The sequence below is a fragment of the Ischnura elegans genome (genome assembly GCF_921293095.1).
Source record: "Ischnura elegans chromosome 13 unlocalized genomic scaffold, ioIscEleg1.1 SUPER_13_unloc_1, whole genome shotgun sequence".
NCBI lineage: Eukaryota > Metazoa > Arthropoda > Insecta > Odonata > Coenagrionidae > Ischnura > Ischnura elegans.
The window spans coordinates 498757-519382 of record NW_025791657.1 but is presented as its reverse complement, the minus strand read 5'-3'; the positions used below and the strand labels follow the sequence as shown (position 1 = coordinate 519382).

The following is a 20626-nucleotide window of genomic DNA, read 5'->3' as shown; positions in this document are numbered from 1 at the left end:
TGTAAAAAAATCTTTTATTAAAATAATACTGATTCTATGTGCATTCATGATTAATGAGTTGATTCCTACTTTCAGCCTTTGTTTACAGAGGACGAAAAACTGATTGGTAATTCTAAAATGACCAATGACTCTATGACTGAGGTTATAGGTGAGTAAACTCTAGGTCTTGCTATTATATATGCGTGGAGAGGTTGTTGTAACATTTTCGAAGGATGAAGAACCTAAGTTAGTCATCCAGGTGTAACTTTTGTTTAATTTAGTTTACATGTCTCTTAAATATGAGAGAACGTTTATGTTTACATTTGTGTGGTCTAGATTTCTAATAATATGAAGTGTAATATATTCTATAGAAATTTTATAATTTCCTTCAACATTTATTTATAGTATAAGTCCTTTTAATGTAAAATATTTTGTTCTGCTGAAGTCGATCAATTTTTTACTTATATTGGGTACTAAAATTTCATTCTTATTTAGTGACATACTGCATTTATGGCAGTGAAAGATTCATATAAGATCTCCACTCTAGTTCAGTCAATGGACTTCAACAAATGAGTTCTTTATGACTGGTGTTATAGACAAAAATTTCTAATTAATAATGATCCATTACGAGTGCTTAGCATGGGAAACCAGTGCCTGTACAAATAAGGGTGGTATTTATATAAAACATGTGGGTGGAATTCGGTGAAATGACTGAATTAAATTGTTTCCGACTTCTTTCGGTAGAAATGTGATTTGTCCATGTTGAAATATACAACACCAGTGGTATTTTTCACCCATTTATGTACTACTCCACTGCCTATTTTTTGCCTAGTTTTGACACTCAAATGTCATTCTGAATTCTTTCCCGCCTGCGTCTACTAAAGGAAAACGTTTTCTGTGCTATGGGTAGCATAAGAATATTTGAAACCTCTCTGTGCGGAGTTCTCTTTTGGGGTTGAGTTACCCTGGTTTTCTTTTTCTTCTTATTTGGGACCCAACCGGTCCCAAATAAAAAGAAAGTACTTATTAATATTATTTGTAATATTAATACCCTGGTATATTATTTAAGCATTGTTGGATTTTAAATGGATTTCTAGCATTAATTACAGCCAAATTAGTGATCACAAGTTACTGAGAATGCAAGGCCAGAAGTGGTATTAGCATATCGAACTTATAAAATTAGCATGGACTTTGGAACCCACTGTCTTATTTATTTTTGTGGGGTTGGCAACTGTGCTTGGTTAGGTGTAACAGTGAATCATGTCAGAAAATACTTTGTAACAGAAAGTAAGTAGATATATTATGGATTTCAGAAGTAAACGCCAGAAGACAAATCAATGCAGCTAAGATGCAGCACAACTCAATTTTAATAACTTATGTGTAGCAGCTTGCTGTTATTGATAAAAAAAATTATAATCCCTAATTTTTCAATATACTTATGTGGATCTCATCAGGAAGTTGATCGGGAAATGATTTAGATGGATATCGTAGTCAACCTGGAATAATGTAATCGCTACCCTTCTAACTTTTTTTACTGTTATCCTCAAATGGACAAAAGGAGGAAGTTATTTAATTTTTTACAAATTATATTTTTTTTACTCAGACTTACCTCTGATTGTAAACTAGACTTGATTCATGGTTGATGTATTCCTTCTTTTTCAACAAAAATGTGCTGTGAATTCCAAAATAAAAATGCAGGAATTGTGGCCTCTTCCATGGCATATGTGATATCAGTTGCTAAGTAATTTATGAAAAATATTTACTTATTGGTTTCAAAAGTATTAGCTGCTTAAAGTAAACTGATATTGAAAAATCTGTAGCAACTTTAACATTCAAGAAATTATATAAAGCTTAAAGATTTTGATAATTGTTGTTCTCTCACATAGGAGGATAAGGCAACAGTATTTTTTCTTCAAGTATTTTCAAAAGAAAATTTTATGCCATGTTAAGTATATACTTAAGGAACATTATGATGTGTATAATCCATAACCACTGAACACACGTTTTTGTCGTTTAAATGAATATTTTTTAAAAGGGCTTGATTTCGTTTTTCTTCAGCAATTTTCAAGCTTGATATGACATAATTTTTGATGCCTGACTTTTCATTTTGGACAAAATTGTAGCAATATTGAAAAATCCAAAAAAGACCGACATCTGATCTACTTGCATAGGAGTGAAAGGAAAACATAATTCTCTCCTTAAGTATTCCTAAATGAAAAATTATTGTCATTTTAAATATCAGTTTTTGGAACATTACAATATGCATAACGCAAAATTACTGAACTCACATTTGTCTTTTGAGTGAACAAATTTGTATAGGGGATGATTTCTTTTTTCATCGACAATTTCAAGATAGTAATTATTATGGATGCCTGCCTTTCCTTAAGGAATAGGTATAGGAATATGTTTAGGAAGGAATAGGTTCCTATCTATCAAATGGTTTTAAAAAAATTAGATCTGTGAGTCCTAGATTATAATATGATTTTCTTTTCTAGGGCTGTCAACTCCTGACCAAGTGCTGGTAGAAACAACACCAACTTCATACCTGCTGGCAGAAAGAAATGTATGGAATGACCTTAACGATGACTGTATTGGTTCATCAGCCTCAGTGACACACATTCAATCCAAGACTGTGGCATCCTCATGTTGGGATGGAACGAGTGTGATGGACAAAGATTTGAAAGAAGGCATTGCTCATCATGCTGATAAGGTACTGCCTAACTCAATTCCTGATGATGGACACAGTTATATGAAACACATTCCAGCATCTAGAAACAGTGGAAATGGAGTCACAATGAATGTTTTTGGGGGTAGAGGTGACGCACCAAATATCACTGATAGCCTTAGGTTAATCAGAGTAGGTGAAAGCAGAAGAAGTGGAGTTGAGGCGGTCAGGGGAGACAATGAAGCGATAAGTAATCGCTTCATAAAAAGTCCTAGAAATGGTAAAAATTCAAACAAAAACTTAAATTATTGCTCCCACTGCAGATATGGATTCAAAACCAATGATGATCTGATCAAACACATGGAAATTCATTCTGGTACCAGCAATTTGGATCCTAATGATGAATCATCTACGGGAAAAGATGAGTCTTTTACAGTCCCCGCATCAAGAGAAGAAAGTAATAATTCTTGTGAGTCGTCCACCTCCGAGACATTGATGGGATTGAAAAGGAAAAGACGAGGGGCGATGCAAAAAGTAAATGCGCCTGTGTTAGAAATCTGTGGTGGAATTGGAGAGAGGAAAACTGCGGAACGAGTGGGAAGTTCTGATGGGGATGGGAAACCATACACGCAGAATATGTCCTCAATGTCCACCACCTCTTGCGCGAGAAACCTCAGAAATGACGCGCTAGGAGGCGCAAAAGGAGGGCCTTTTAATTGCAGCGTGTGCAACAAGTCGTTCCCGCTGAGGAGAGGTCTTAGCAATCACATGCGTTCGCACAAAGAAAGAAAATGTTATCCGTGTACGATCTGCAGAAAGTCTTTCGCTTCGAAGTCTCACATAACTAAACACTTGCGCACACATAGGGAAGAGAAGCCTTTTTCATGTAGTGATTGCATGAAGTCTTTCTCTTTTAAAGGAACCCTCATGACGCATTTGCGCACCCACACGGGGGAGAAGCCCTTTTCGTGCAATTATTGCGCAAAGGCTTTCACTAGAAAGGACAAACTCATCCTGCACTCGCGTGTACACACAGGGGAGAGACCGTTTACATGCGAGATCTGCAGCAAGTCTTTTGCCTCGAAGTCTCACATTACTAAACACATGCGCACGCACACGCAAGAGAAACCATTTTCATGCAGTGATTGCGCAAAGTCTTTCTCTCTTAAATGCAGCCTCATGAAACATTTGCGCACCCACACAGGGGAGAAGCCTTTTTCGTGCAATCATTGCGCAAAGGCTTTCGCCAGAAAGGACAAACTCATCCAACACTCGCGTGTACACACAGGGGAGAAGCCTTTTTCATGTAAATTTTGTGCTAAGACTTTCACTAGAAAGGATATACTCATCCAACACTTGCATGTACACACAGGAGAGAAGCCTTTTTCATGTAGTGATTGCATGAAGTCTTTTTCTCTTAAAGGAACCCTTATGACGCATTTGCGCACCCACATGGGGGAGAAGCCTTTTTCGTGCAATTATTGCACAAAGGCTTTCACTAGAAAGGAGAAACTCATCCTACACTCGCGTGTACACACAGAAGAGAAGCCTTTTTCATGTAATTATTGTGCAAAGACTTTCACTAGAAAGGACAGTCTCATCCAACACATCCATATGCATACAGGATAGAAATCTTTTTCATGTTATCACTAAATCTTTCAATAGAAAAGAAAGTCTCATCAACACTTGCGTACACACACAGACAAGAGACCGTTTACATGCAAGATTTGTGGCAAGTCTTTCAATTCGAGTTCTTCTCTCTCCAATCACATGCAAAAACACTCACGAGAGAAACATTTTTTGTAGAGATGTGCAAACAGTATCCGCAAATGCTCAAATGCTAGATAGTATTCCATATTCGAGATCTCGATTAATTATGCTACAGCTAAAATCTTGAATGCTTTGAATTTCGCACCATACACTGTCGCACGCACATAATTGGTATTGGCGAATGATAGCAACGATAGCAACTCGAGCCACGTTTCCTTATTTAGAACATGGTGAAATGCACAATGAGCTGATTACCGCCTTCAGCCATTTTGTCATCTCTGTATATCCCTACTCTGTGGTATAGTGCTGCTGTGAAGTTAGAATAAAGATATCAGTAGTATTGATCTTTCGCACAGTGTAATTTATCCTCACTAATGCTACTCCAACATAAGAAACTATGTTCATGAATGTAGTCTTATGACAAAATTACTCTTTGTATTTACCTAAGTTATTTACCTACCTTAGTTTGATTTACCTAAGTTAATTGGCATTCTGGTAGTTAATAACATGAGAAATCTTGGTAACTCCTACTTTTATGTGCATGGTCAATTATTTATAAGATAACTGAAAACAAAAGTAATTAATAACATGAGAAATCTTGGTAACTCTTACTTTTATGTGCATGGTCATTGATTTATAAGATAACTGAAAACAAAAGTAAAATAATATCAATTAAAATATGACATATTGGAAATGAATTCATTTGAAGTTTACAATTCCATGGACATTTGACATGCACATGCACCATATATCAGTGACAACAGTTTGTTGCAATGAGATATAGATAGTTAGCGGAATGCAATCATCACAGAAAATTTCAAAAATAACTGTTGTGACTCAAATGATAAATGACAACCTCCACATGATAGGAGACCAATACGATCACTAAGTAAACATGCCACACGTTGAGACAGGGTTACAGGATATGAGGTGAGATATGTCTCACTACAGCTATGGGACAGGAAATTGAAGCAATGTTGGAGCAATAAACCATTTAGTAGACAATGAGCATGAAGTTTGGGCATCAAATCATAGAAGAAAAAAATCTGGAAGATATCAAATAATTAAGAGAAAATTAAATTATAAGGAAAAGAACTACATGTATGAGGAAGTACTTTATGATGAGCCACATGAAATGCACATACTAGGTAAACTGACTTTAAATGGATGGTACTTAGTAGTTACTATGTTTACCTCATAAGTAAGATAGTATGTGAGCGAAAACACTATGCAGAGAGAATAGTAATGAATTTTGATGCAACTGTAGTTGAATTTAAATCCTTACTTCCCAATACGAGAGGTTCCTTGAGACAACCAAAATAATCTTGTGATCCAATCTCTGACAAGAGGCGACACAGGCTACAGCAGTGCCACTTTGTGGGGTTTTGCCATCAGGACATCTGAGAGCTTAACAAAAGTTTTTCTAAAACATTTCACATAAGATACATCACAGTAAATAACAATTAGGTAATAGCAACATAATTAGAAATAGGTGAAATGAGATTCGGCTATTTCTTTAGTTGATTTAAGGAAGGAACATTGCAGGAACAAAGGCATAGTTAGTTAGCTATCTTGAGATTCAGTCCATTTGAAGCCATAATCATCTTTAGGGAATGTGGAATGTGTCAAGCATGGGATATCTCAATGGTTAACTTCTAAATTAGAAAGATTTATCTGCTGAAGTGTAGGATATTTTTTTACCATCATCCTGGAACCAAATCGTCGTTTCATGTCAAGCAAAAGCAATATAAGACTTTATTCTGTGATGGAACTGTCAGTAAAATTAGGTTTTGGCAAGAGACTAATAGGTATGTAGGAAAAAGTGATTAAATTTGTGAAAGAGTGCAAGTGTTTCATTATGCAGTGGTAAGGTGAGTGTCGTGTGTTCCTCTTGTGTGGACTGCAAAGGGTAAAGACAACTTTGGAATGCTTAACTTTACTTGCTTGACAGAATATGGAGGAACACATTTCAAATTCCATGAGAAGGTAGATGATTTTATTGCACAGAATTTCGGATGCTGCAGGGAAATTCTCCCTTTAGTGAATATACCCAAAAGTATTTGTACCATAATGAGATAAAGTATTATTCAAATTTCACTGTTTCCTTCTGAGATCGTTCCAATTTTTTTTCTAATGATTCATTCGTGATGCATTCCTTGAAGGAGGATACGTTGAAATCTGAGAAAGTTGAGATACGTTTGCATGGTGAACTGGTGGTTTAAAAGGAAGGGAATGAGGTGAGTTTTCCTCTTGCATTCACAATCTGTTGTTCAGACTAATGCAATGGTTTTGGTGGTTGAGTACTTGAAACCATACTAGTGATTTCTCTCACACCCTTGTGTGACACATCCTTGCTTGTCAAAGATGCACTTTCATCAGAATAACTTGCAAATAATTAATTCTTCAATATTTTGTTGACACCTGATAATTCTAATCTTTTTGTACCTGTTGAAGTCATCATAGCGATCCCCAAGCCTAAAAATAACCCCACACAGAGAGTACACCCAAGGAGAATTACATCACAACCTGAAAGAACACCACTCAGCATGAATGATTATGGTGTACTTAAATGCATTTCTTTGAATCCCCATCAACGGAGACCTGGGTAAATGGTGATGATTCCAATTAGCAGAAGACTGCAAAGTTATTTATAGCGAAGCAATCATTAACTTACATCCATTCTGAAGGGAGTTACAAGGTTTAGATATTAAGGAAAAATGGTTTGGCACCGCTGGGATGAGAAGAAAATTTCAAAGGTTAAAATTGTTGCATCTTTGAATCCAGTGAATCGAGATGTGTTGTAGAGTTGTTTCAAAAAGGAAAAAAAATTAATGAGATTTATGGGATCGAAAGAACTAATAATTAATGCCATAGGACTATCTAAAAGATATTTATAGATTATATTTTATGTTATTTATATAGCTTCCTTTGTAAACATTGTGAATATTTTATAGTGTGTACATGATTGCCTACATAATAAGTAAATAAGTGCAGATTCCATGCTCTTACCCCCTACTCCCTTATTTGTACCTCTGTAAATTAGAGGTGTCTCACCAGAACCTTTTTATGTTAAAATCAGGGTAAGAAAGAAACCTCCAGAAGCGAGAAAATAAGGCCGATCCTTTGACCTCCTATTTATCAGTGTTTTCGACTGTACTCACATTTTTCTCATTACGACTGTAAAAAATAAACCACTGATTTTCTGCGCATTGCAAAAACTCATGACAAAATACCTAGCATATCCTGAATGCTATGCAGTCCCTTCTGGCCTACGAATTTAACAGTGTTGCATTTCATAAGAATGACCACTCGTGGCTGGAAATTGCAGGCCCGATTGTAATGTATTTTTTTCAATAAAATGTTACACATACGGCATATTTGACCCCCCAACACTGTGATGAGCACCCAGTACGCTTACTAATCTTCTCCATGCAAAAATCTTTCACATTGAGATATTTTATTTTGAATTTAAACAAAATCCTGTGTTTTTTTGAAGGTATTTAAATAGTAATTCGTACTTTGTTTTTCTGACCCCCAAGTCAAAAGTATTAGGTATTTTCCATTCATAATACATTTAGAGCGGTATTTTGTATTTTTTGTAGCATTTTTCTCGTTATGCCTGCAAAAAACAAACCACTGATGTGCTTCACATTACAAAAACCCTTGATGAAACATCAAGCATATCCTGAATCTTATGCACTCAAGCCTTTCCTACGAATATAGGAGTGTTGCATATTATAAGGATGACAACTAGTGGCTGGAAAATGCAGACCTGTTTGTTCGCTTATTTTTTTTCAATTAAAATGTTACAGTTACGGCATATTTGACCCCTCAACACTGATGTATACCAAGTACGCTTACTGATCTTCTTCATGCAAAAATTTTTCTCATTGAGATATTTTATTTTGAATTTTAGCAAATTACTGTGTTTTTCAAGGAACGTTTTTTTCTTTCCAATAAATTTTCAATGTGATTTTATTTATAAAAATTTTATTTTGTAATTTTCCATGACTTATGGTTTCACACTGGTGAGTTGGCGAATTTGGTCTGAAAAGTAAACGCCTTCCTTCAACTGTAGTATCTTGAAAACTGCCGCCTACTCTGCTAGTGAGACGTCAAAAGGTGTCAACTCCTTTAGCATGAGATGTCTTTGTTATTAGCTCACTACTCTCTCTTTATGCGTATATCCGAGTGCATCCAAAATCACCACAGCACAACGAACCTCTTTCACTGTATGTTCAAAACTAAATTCATATATGCATTTCTTTCTGGAAACGGAATTTCCGAAAAAGGTATAAGGGACCGCACACGAGCAACGTGGGGTCATAAAAATACCATTTTCGAGACTACCGTACGAGGTGGACGGGCAAATACCAACCAGCTGTGGGCTGGTCGGCTGGTTGTAAAATCTATTTCGTCTTTGAAGTTAGAAGCAGGCTAATAGAGCCGTTATACCCATCCAAGGGGTACAATTCACGTGCGGAATTGTCATAGTTTCAAGTCAGCTAGTTTGCATTCGGGAATTTGGTAAATAGTCACTAGTCAGTAAAAATTGATAGAGGATCGAATTCATTTACCTAAAGTCATCACAAGCCAACTTGAAATGAAATAGTAATAATTATGTTGGAATCAAACATAACCACAGCAAAGACTTCATAGCCCTTTATCATGTACGCTGCGTCACGACATTCCATCCGCCCAAGGAGCAGCCGCGGACTGCGCGGCACGGTAGAAACATCGATTTTTATTTTGTTTGTTGCAAACGGTCGCAGATTATTTCTGTGGATGGAGACTCTAAAAGACTTGATGCAATTACGATGTAAATATCTGAGAGCAACTCGGTGTCCTTCTTTTTATATAGCCAAACACGGGCAAAAATGTTACTGAAATTAGCGTCCGCCATTTTGTACTGCATCGACTATAAATATTACAAGAGAGTAAATAAATCAGGTTATAACAAAAGGAAAATAAATTTAGTAATAAAATATCATAGCTTTTATACAAAAAATTTGCTTAAAATGATTCACTATCCGTCGAGTACGGCAATTCCCGTGGCCAGCAGCAAATCTCCGGGCGGTGCCGCACGTTCGAAAAATCGATCTTAATTTCGGCGTCGCAGGTGGTCGCAGCTGCACTTCCGATTATCGTAATCTATATACTTTGTTGTATATGTGGTGTAAATATCTCGAGGTAACTCGGTGATCCTTTTTTTAAAATCCTACATAAACCCAAAAATTCGACGAAAAACAGGGTCCGCCATTTTGTATCGTATTGGTCACAAATACAACAACTAAGTCGTGAAAGTTGATGGTAATCAATGCTAACAAACCGTTTAACAATTTTATAAATTTTTGTTGCTATTGAATTACTACTAAAGGTGTGACATTAGTTTAAACATGCTGAATTTCGAAAAAAATTCAAAGCGGGCAATTTGCGCCAAATTTGTTCAACTTTTAGGCTATGTATTTTATACCAAAAATCAGCCTATGAAAAACATTTTGCGTCAAAAACTGCACTAATGCGTTGGCAACAACTGTGCAAAGTTTCAACTTCCATACTCAAAAAAACCATTTTCGAGGTTTTGTCCAGCTTTTTTCGATTTCAGCCTACTGTGCGTCGGTTCCACCCCGGGTTCAGCGCGAATAGGGAAGAAATGACTAGATCTTTAATTTGGTTCCGTTATCATTACGTTCGTTATGCTTCGCGTCATCAGAAACAGAGTTGAAGTTAGAGGGTCTTCATAAGCTTTTCTTTTGCACATAAAATCAGGGATTAAAAGTTAAATCCCAATTAATATGAAAAAAGGCCGCGAACGCAGATGGTGAGACGCCAAATTCAGAAAATCTTTTAGGCGAAAGAGAGTATACAAGGCAAAGATGAAAGTAATCCATACCGGATTATCTGACATTGATCACGAATTAATAATAATAAATGTAAGTTGTGGAAAAGAAACATTTTGGAAAAGTGTAGTTATCATATATTTTAGGTAATGATGTTTTCATAAAAATAACTTTAATAAAAAGAAGAAGTATATTTCGTAATGGATATACATTGTTCTTAATCTCAAGTATGAGAAGACCGCTTACCTGTCAGACCCTTGTAACTCCCGCCATAAAAATACATTCTCGATCCGCCATCGATCAACCACCTTTTCAGCTACATAACGGTTACTCACTTGAATACGAGCCATCTGAAACAAAAGGCTCCGTAGAAGCGTATTGTAGGTAATTTTTGATGTTATCACCTTCACCGAAGAAATCGTAAATTCTTACGGGTAAGGAATACAGAGTAATTTAATAGAGTAAAATCGTTTACGCAACTGTTATTTTTTACTCTGAAGAGCCGAAATTTCTACTAATAAGGCATTACGTTCCGAAATAGGCTTAAGTTGGAAGAATGAACGCAAAATATCGTATTCCATGCAAATAAAATGTAAATAAATGGATCACTCGATCCCAGCGATGAGTGTAGCTCTACACTCATCGCTGGGATAAAAGTCTTTTCAATTACTCCCAACAGAACAACAAAAATTAAACTATAACACTTAGGGTCTAAGGGATAGAGGTACTAGGGTCTCTTATAATTCACAGTAATAATGGGGCATTCGCGATTGATTCATACAAAGTGAATAAAAGTCACGATTATTTAGTGATTCAAATAACCCATTATTCACTGCGAGAAAACAGTGGGTGAACAATCGCTAACAACACTGGATATCCTACGGATATCCGTTTCAGGTCCGCTTTGTCCTATCTAGGTCCGCCGGCAATCAGGATATCCGTCGGATCTCCCACGGATATCCGAAGCCGGATGATCCGAAAAATGTCCGAATGGGATGACCATAGGATATTCTGTTACAGAGCTATAATAACAATAATATACAATTGTTACCATTATTGCATTCAGATTTGCACAATACCAATGCAGTTGTACCATATTCATTGATGAAAACTAAATGAATACAAATAACAACTCTGACTGCAAAAAATATTCGAGTTAACATTTGAAGTTTTTCCTGCAATTTTTGGTTTTCGCTCATTTTTAATACGGGTTTTCTGTCGAATGCAAGCATATAGCAATGCAAGCAGAATATCCGTTTCAGGTCCGCTATGTCCTATCTAGGTCTGCCGGCAATCAGGATATCCGTCGGATCTCCCACGGATATCCGAAGTCGGATGATCCGAAAAATGTCCGAATGGGATGATTATAGGATATTCTGTTACAGACCTTTAATAACAATAATATACAATTGTAACCATTATTGCATTCAGATTTGCACAATACCAATGCAGTTACAGCAAATTCATTGATGAAAACTAACTGAATACAAATAGCAACTCTGAATGCAAAAATTATTCGAATTGGCATTCGAAGTTTTTCCTGCAAGTTTTGGTTTTCGCTCATTATTAATATGGGTTTTCTGTCGAATACAAGCACCTATAGTTTGGAATTGGTGATTATAGCATTTACCAATTTCCTCCACAATGATAATTATTATATTTTTCGTTGGAACCATTACGTACTTATCTAATAATAACGGATTAAAAATCGTATTTCTATTCTAGCGAAACTAAAATATGCTCTAGAAAAATTTGCCCTTACATTTGATAAAACAAATAATGCACTGTTAAAAAATCTTTGGGACTACGAACCTCCGCTGAAACCAAAACACCGCCTCCCCAGATGTGCCCTCAACCCTTTCCATATCCCTATCCCCTAATTCCCTGTCAAGTATTATTATGCCATGACTCTTTTAATCTGTAAAACGTGATAAACTAATCTGCCTGCATTATTACTAAACGGACCCCCCAGGAGACAGCTGCAAAGCTGGGAACTGCGGAAAACAACAACGAGAAATATACTTGGACTTGGAAAATCGTATTTCGAAACTTGCGCCATAACGACCGGCGGCCATAACATGTGACTTACAGCGCCCGCAGCCATCGCCACTAAAGTTGTGTATGGTTGTGTACACCTTGTGTACACATTCGTAGGTACTGTATTTTTGACTTTGTGAATTTAGTTGTGCTGTAAAATCTTATTTTTCAAGCAAATTTACGTTGACGTACGCCATGGAAGAGGAAATTGATCCCTTTTTTTGCAGTGGAGACTGGCAAAAAGGGATTAGAAGAATACAGTTTGTCAGCATCATTGACCCATCTACTGTTTACTGACCATTTAAATGTAAGTATGTAAACGGAAAATTTTTCTCTATTCGATAGTAAACCATCGGACTTGTGTGTATCTAGCCTTTCAGGACTAATTTATTTCTCAGTGTAATTAATATTTTGTATGATCTTTGCGTGATAAAATACAATCCATTCAGACCGATTAAGTTTAAATATCAGTTCTCGCAGTAGAATCCATTCTTTAGCTGTTCTTTATGGCATTTAAGTATTATGCTCTATCTCAATGAACTCGTATATGAAGGGTTTTTCTCACCAATGAATAACTATTGAGAATATGTCGAAGAATTATAGTAATTAATGAGCAGTTCAGGACATAGCCATCAATTAACTCTCTCCGATCATTATCATTTAGGTATTGATTTGTGTCTTTAGTAAAATATTCGCTAATGCCTTACAGTTGGAAGAGGATGCAGAAAAATACATCTTCTGGAAAATGACGTGAGGTCCTTCGAAGATAAAAACAACAGTGTGAATTCCGGAATCAGAACATTCCAGTCTCTCCAGACCGCCCCGTAACTAGGAAGAGAAAAATTCTATAGCTACTGCAGGAGCATGAAGAGCCCAAGGAGGTGCAAATGTACCATGTAATCCCCGGAAATGGTAACGAGGAGGTTGATGAAGATAATTCGTATCTTTTGATCCACATTCTTCCTGAAGGCATGTTTACACTGTACATTAACTCGTAGGAGTCATTGTCTAAATGTATGAATGCATCAATTTACTCGAAAATGCACCATGTTATAGGCACCCAACTTGTGTGAAGTTGTGTGCCTAACCATTGTGTGTTAAAAAAGTTAACGTTGGAATAGAAATACTTTGTCATTCCTCTTACTCAGGTGTTTATTGTTTCGTTGTTTATCTCATTTTAGACTATTGTGCATTCCGTGAAAATAATCTTCAAAGCATTGCTCTGCTCACATGTTTTCGCACTGTATTTACTTAGTCATAAGTGTTTTCCCAGACGGCACAGAACCCTCCGTATCTAATTCGTATGTACATAGTACCCATTGACTAAGGGGATACTATGCCGCTTCGTCGCTTTTCGTCAATGGATAATTTCCGTTCGCGGCCTGTCGACGAAGCGCGTACGCAGCATGTGAATGTCCGCTACTAAGCACGTACGATTGGATACGAAGCGCGCAGGAACACGGCACTCAGGCTAATCTCAATCGATTAGGTCGACATTAGAAATATCGTAACTCGCACGATCGAAAAATGTATCGAACGCAACACAATCGATAGCTACCGACCGTAGCGAGAACCTTGATACGAATCATTATGAATTGTAAGTTCTCAATAGGTAAATAACACCATATCATGAATTCTAATTACCATGAAAGACTCACGACCGACAAAGTTTTGTCGGTTGTGAGTTTTTCATGGTAATTAGAATTCATGATATAGTATTATTTACCCATTGAGAACTTACAAAACTTACTCGGCCACTTAAATAACTCTGCGAAAAATGAGATTCTCATGGCTAATTCACGCACCCCCAGCATCCAGCATTGTTAAGTGGCTCGTACTTACTTGGAAACCTTGAGATGTTAATGAGAGTAAATTCTTATTAATTTTGACACTAAATAAGACATCACATAGCCCACGAGCATTAAAAAGCTTACCCTAAAGCCTGACGAAATAAAATTTTTAAATAAAAATTGCCGATGAAACAGGATTGCTGACACATCTGATATTAGTATGATCGAATTCATCAAAATGCAAGCAAAAATTAACGTATAGTTCAGTCTCAGCTACTAAAACTTACCCATATCAGGCGCTAAAGTATTTGAAAAATTATTTGGGATGAGTAAAAGTCCCTAGGTCACTGCAGTAAATGTATCACCCTATTAAAAATATGAAAGTCCTGCCAAATCACCAGCATAAACACTTGTAAAATAAAACATGTTATCTCTTAGATCACACCTCCGATTTTATACTTACTTTGCATGAAGTCACCACCACAAGAAATTTTAAAGAGGCAGGAAAGAAAAAACCCACAGAAATACAATACATATATTATGTATTTTCTATTGTCAACCACAATAATATTTCCAATTTTCTCTTCTATCCCACATCTAATTTAGCGAAACAATTACTCTTATTCTCTTTCGAATAGAAAATTATTTAAAAGAGGACTGGTCGATACATACAAACTATCGTCAATACTTTCTCCGATGAACGTCCACTATCACTGCACCAACTTGCACAAATCAAATCCACATCCACAAATATGTCACTTCTGCCACAATGTCTGTCTTCTTGGCGACAGGTAACAGTGAAGCAATGGTACCTTCCTCCAATCTGGGCACCTCCAATTCAGCAAGAATTTTCTCCTCGTCTTCTCGTCCAAGGCCACAGATTATTTTCTGATATCACAAGGTGCGATGTGAAGCTCAGACACCTAAAATTAATAAATAATAAAATACCATGTAACTTATTAGGTCAAATCATTTCCAATTTTTGGTATTTCTGCATGAGAAATCAAATTACTAGGCTCGTAAATATAGTAAATATTTTTATGCCTGATATTTTTATTGTTTTAAACTATAGCATAAGATAATTTGAAATGATGAAAGCCGACGTGTAATACACCATAGGGCAAGCTAAGAAGCAATATTCGAACCTATAAACTTGGCAGCTTATTCCTAGTTTCTCCTTTAACCACACGTTTACCGAATGAATTAATACAAAAAAGACAACTAAAATGCAAGAATTTTCAAAAGAATTGCTGCTACAATATTTTGAATCACCATTTTTAGTACTGAATAGTACTATAGTACTTCAGTACTGAATAGTTCGGGATGTTGATGTATCAACATCCCGAAGCCACTTCTAACTTAAAATTACATCCAAATAATTACAGCGAGAAAGAGTACATACCTCACAGCTTTTCGTAGGGGTGAAATGTTTTCTTCTTATCGCCCAAATGCACTTCTTCTTCAACTCAGGATCTTTTGGAAAGCTAAAACCTTGAACCATGTCCCGGAGTTTCCATTACGTCATCCCGACAATAAACACACGAAAGGCATTTTTAACAAAAATATCTCACAAACACGTTTCTGAAGCCCAGTGAATGAAATTAAAGAATAAGGGAAACTTCACTATTACCAGACACTCTATTTTTCACAAACTTAACCACAAAAATCCCTGAAATGTGGTAAGACGTTACGTAAACGACGCGATCTCCAACGCCTTGTGCTAGCTTGTGAAGACATGTGATCTTTCTAGGAGGATATGGCACGATGGCACCAGATGGCACCACCCGCGTAAGAAAATAGTCCCAGACCGAATACAGTTTTATCGATGAGATACAATTTTATCGATGCATATGAATTTGCCAGTCCTCTTGCATCTTTATTCGTCATTAAAGGAAATAAAGAAACAAAACCTTCTAAGTAACTTCTTAAGCGCGATTTTTGTATCTTGATTGTCCACCCTCGTATTTAGGTACGAAAACTTCCTGTGCCGTCTGGGTTTGAGTTCAGAGATTAAGTGAATGTCTTATCTATATGGACAGTTTATTTTGTGCCAATGTAAGCATGAAATTTGTTTCCATGTTATAACTTATGTATGTTTAATAATTTTGTCTTTTAAAGCCATGCATGTTGTATTTGTTCACAGAGAAGTGCCATTTTTGTTAATTTTATAAGCTGAAATTTATATGATGAATCAAACGATTGTTTTATCTGGTTCTTGTCAATATTTAACTGTAACCAAGTGGTAATCATTCTTAACTATTGTTTGCTACAATTTTTCATTATGGTCACTTTACAAGGTTGAATTTATTCATTGATACGGAAATGCCAACCCAGAAATTGTATCATCTCAGGTTTATTAGTAGGCATAGTTGGAAGCTTGGGTATATTGATTTTACCTATAAACAATGCCATTGTTGATGTGATTCTTCAAACCATTGAAATCTCAAAGCATAAGATGTTACGATCTTCCTTGGAAATCATTTTTCTGAACTTACAGGGTATGACCTGTTCCATTCGAATTCTTGGATTCACTAAATTTAAATTGATCCAATTCCTAAGACGTAACATTAATTTTGAAAGTCAGTTTGCTTGAATGCAATAGCTCAAATCATGTAAAAAGGCCTTACAAATGAAAAAATAAGAAATATTAAATAGTTTTTAATGCAAATTTGTTTTTTTTATTTAATCAGTAGTCACCAGTTAAAGCATTAATCATTCGAATGAAGGAATCTATTTGGTGTATATTCTTGCAACAATATGCAAAAAATGGTATTAATATCCGGAAGGGGACGTCCTATGGATATCGGATTTTGGGACATGCGGATGGGCCATGGATATCCGAAGGAAATCTGGCGATATCCGTCGGACATCCGTCGGATATCCATAAGTCCCAAAATCCGATATCCATAGGACGTCCGCTGCCGGATATTAATACAATTTTTTGCATATTGTTGCAAGAATATCGGATTTGGGACATGAAGACTCCTTCCACCTTGTTAAGGTTGTCTATCATGTGCAGGAATCTTTTTGGTGTATATTCTTGCAACAATATGCAAAAAATTGTATTAATATCCGGCAGCGGACGTCCTATGGATATCGGATTTTGGGACATATGGATACCCGACGGATGTCCGACGGATATCGCCGGATTTCCTTCGGATATCCGTGGCCCATCCGCAACGTCCGCCTTGGATATCCGACGGACATCCGTCGGATGTCCATGTGTTGTTAGGGATCACTCAGGCTACCGGTTTAATCATATCAAAAGTAGATCAAACGGTTAAACAATGTTGGTAATCTCCTGGGCTTGGTGACTAATTACAATATATCAGTACCAAAAAGCAGTGGCCTAACTAGGAATATGCTTGTGGGGATGAGAGGGCTTTCGGGGGAAATGAAGGGGGTTAGTGGGGGTAACCCCCCTTGGAAACGTGGATTTTTGGGAAACTTTTGAAAAATATCATGCGTTTAATGAATTATACATCATTTTGGCACTTAAAATTTTAGCTGAAGCAGACACAGTTATGATATATATCAATTCCAAACAAGAAATGTAAATAATTTTTTTATTCCTCAGAGGCTCCCATAAATGGTGAAGGGATGTATCACCTCAAGGTTCTTAGACAGTAAGGTTGCCTCATTCGTAACTGCGCATGTGCCAGCAGAAGTCCTGTTACGTCACTGTAGACCCTGCATCCCAGCTGATCCTAGCCATTTCATTGTTTGCACGCTAGAAATTGAGAGAGAATAAGTTCCTGAGACGAGAGAAAAAATAAAATTGATAGAAACACTTCTTAATTTATTTGAAAACTTTCTCTGATCCATAATCTATAACAATATTTATATTTTTGTACGTCAATAACTTCTATTAATGTCATGTTGCCAAACGGGGCCGCGCCAGGCCAGTGCTGGTTACCAGGAAGTAAAGTTTAGCGAGCAAGACGTGGCAACGAAGCTTTCGTTTGCTCCGGCGTATTTTTTTAATGCCCATACGTAATCTATACTACATAATAATCATATATTTTCGGATCATAGAAAAATTGCTAATAATATCAATTTATTTTTTCTTTCGGGGTAAACTGTAGGATTAGATAGTATTTAAACATTTTCGTTATTTTGCAACAAAATATACGTTATAAAAATACGCAAAGGCTACTTTATTAATCTACATTATGGTTTCAACTTTTTGTAGAAGATGAATGTTGTAGATGTGGTAGTTTTCCCTGGGTTGAGTTTCAAAGTTCATGAAGTTGACAAAACGGCTAATTTTATGGTGCGCGGAGTCATTTATTGCACTGGTGCGTCTACATTTTTAAATTTTTCATAAAGAAAAAAATAAAATAAGAATTGAAAATAAAATGTCCTGTAACATGACGTAATTTAGATAATTATGGCATGCACTGAAGTCCAGATATAAATTTGCAAAGTGCAGCGGCACACCATTTTGATGCCGACCTAAGTTTCTGTTTCAGCAATTGTCACTGAAAATTATCGAATTTGTTTCCTGCAGTGCTTTTTGGTGCCAAGAAGCATTTTTCTTTTAGGTTTTTTGACCAAAGGCTATAGTGGAAACTTTCTGTGGGACTTAAGATAGAGAAGAGTCCTCTGATTCGAAGGCTGTTCTCCACTCAAGCGGGCAACTATTGGTGCTGTTTTGATAACGGCAATTGTTGGTGGTTCATTTTCCATTCCTAGAAATTATTTTACCGGGAAATTCTTATTTCTCTCAGCATAATATTGAAGTTAGTTCCATTTCATCAGTGATTTTTTTGCTTAACGTATGATCACTTTGAATTCCTATTATGAATTATTTGAAAATGGCAATAACAGTAAATTTACAACTCTTTTAACTCTATATGCTTATTTTTTTCTTCTCATTGAAGTAAAGGATTTCAATATCCTCTTGCATAATTTTCTTTACCTTAGTAGCAAGGAAAACAGTGTTTTGAAAGTTACAGGAAGGAAGGGTGGACACGGAATTAACTCGCACACCTTCCCATTCCATCAGGAAATCATAGCGTCTGAATACACGAATTTATCTTTTTTAAATCTTAACATCATTATTATCATAAATCGGCATTCAATTTTAAATTCGAATTATAGTGTTCGATAGAGAGAACTTCAAGAACTCGCTGCGGTAAGCAGTTACGCCCGCGGAAAGGCTAGAATTTGAAATGGCTTGGAAGGTGGGTCTACAGTGACGTAAAGCCAATGGGAGCCCGAGTCGCGAATGAGGCAACCTTTACTCTAAACCTTGGTATCCCCTTTACTATAGTTACGCCACTGCCAAAAATATTGAAATTGCGTTAGATGCTTTAAGATGGGGCCAAAGACTATTTTTGAAAACATCAACAGGTTAATAGCTACCTATTTCTGATGTCACAACTTGAGAATTTCATTAGAAATTGATGCAGTTAACGAGGTAGAAATTTATTGTCATGGAGAAGTCCAGATAAAATGAACATTGAAAGGCCAATTGAAAAATTAGGGTGTGACCTACCGGTGAAAGTGAATTTCGATGAGGATTAATAAGCGATTCTCTAACACTTGATGAGGTGACGGTGCCTCCCTTCCGCCTCCAGATTCCTATGGAAAAGACGCACGGTTTATTGTCGTCTCTATGACAGAATACAATATCTCTCCTTGTTGTTGAGATAATAATTAATGAAATAGAGAATTATCTAGTATTTGGCCAAATTTGAAAATGATCTCGACTTATCACGTGGACTACATTCCGAAAATGACGTTTTCGATTCAAAAATTTTATTAACACCCCAAATGGGGTAGTTTCCTTCATCAAAGAAAAGGAAAAGCACTGATTACGATTCGTTACCCACCATTAGTGTATTCATAATATACAAATTATTTGGTTTGAGAAATCCCAGTTTAGACGAATGGCAATGGTTATTTAACCGCATTTGAAAACGGCCTGATCGGCGCCCATGCGATGCCAATCCACGTTTTTTCACAGGGACCTAGTTTCTATACGAGTAGATAGCAGTTTTACATCTTCTGAGATTCCCAATGCATGCACGCGGCACAGAGCCCAGGGAAACATCTCTTAATAAACATCTATTAAAACTGCCTATGTTCGGAAATTTTCCTTCGTTTGTTAAGGTGTTAATAATCCTTATTTAAGCCAAGCGCTACCTGCTAGCAGCTTGCATCGCAGTGGCGTACATATTTTCGCTCCATGGTCACCTCACATGGCGGTAGCGGGAACCAGAATGACGACATAACAGCTTTTCCCAGCATTTATATTTGCATTCGCGTTTTCGCGGGCTTAGAAATTTTCATTTTTCATTTAATCGCGAAAAATAGATACCGGAATTTAAAGATGTAAATGCGTGAAATGCGAACTCCAGGTGTAATAATCTTTCGATTTAGGCAGTAAAAATATAATAGGAAACCACCTAATTGCAGTAGGTAAGAGTCAATGGCAACATCGTATTAAAGAGAAAATTAACCCTTCAGCTGCGGGAGATCATGATTTTAGCGAGTTTTACGGAGGAAGGGATAACCTTTTTGGCATGAAATCGGAATCG

The 20626-nt window shown here is 36.5% G+C and overlaps 1 protein-coding gene across 1 annotated transcript in view; it reads left to right on the top strand.

Annotated features, from left to right (window-relative positions):
- The window catches only part of LOC124172462 (zinc finger protein 260-like), a 32830-nt gene extending 24552 nt beyond the window's left edge, over positions 1–8278 (top strand). Inside the window, exons 6-8 of the mRNA XM_046551901.1 lie at positions 76–148; positions 2475–4116; positions 8227–8278. Coding sequence (XP_046407857.1) covers positions 76–148; positions 2475–4116; positions 8227–8278 — 1767 coding nt within the window. The remainder of the gene's footprint in view (positions 1–75; positions 149–2474; positions 4117–8226) is intronic.
- Positions 8279–20626: the final 12348 nt, after the last annotated feature.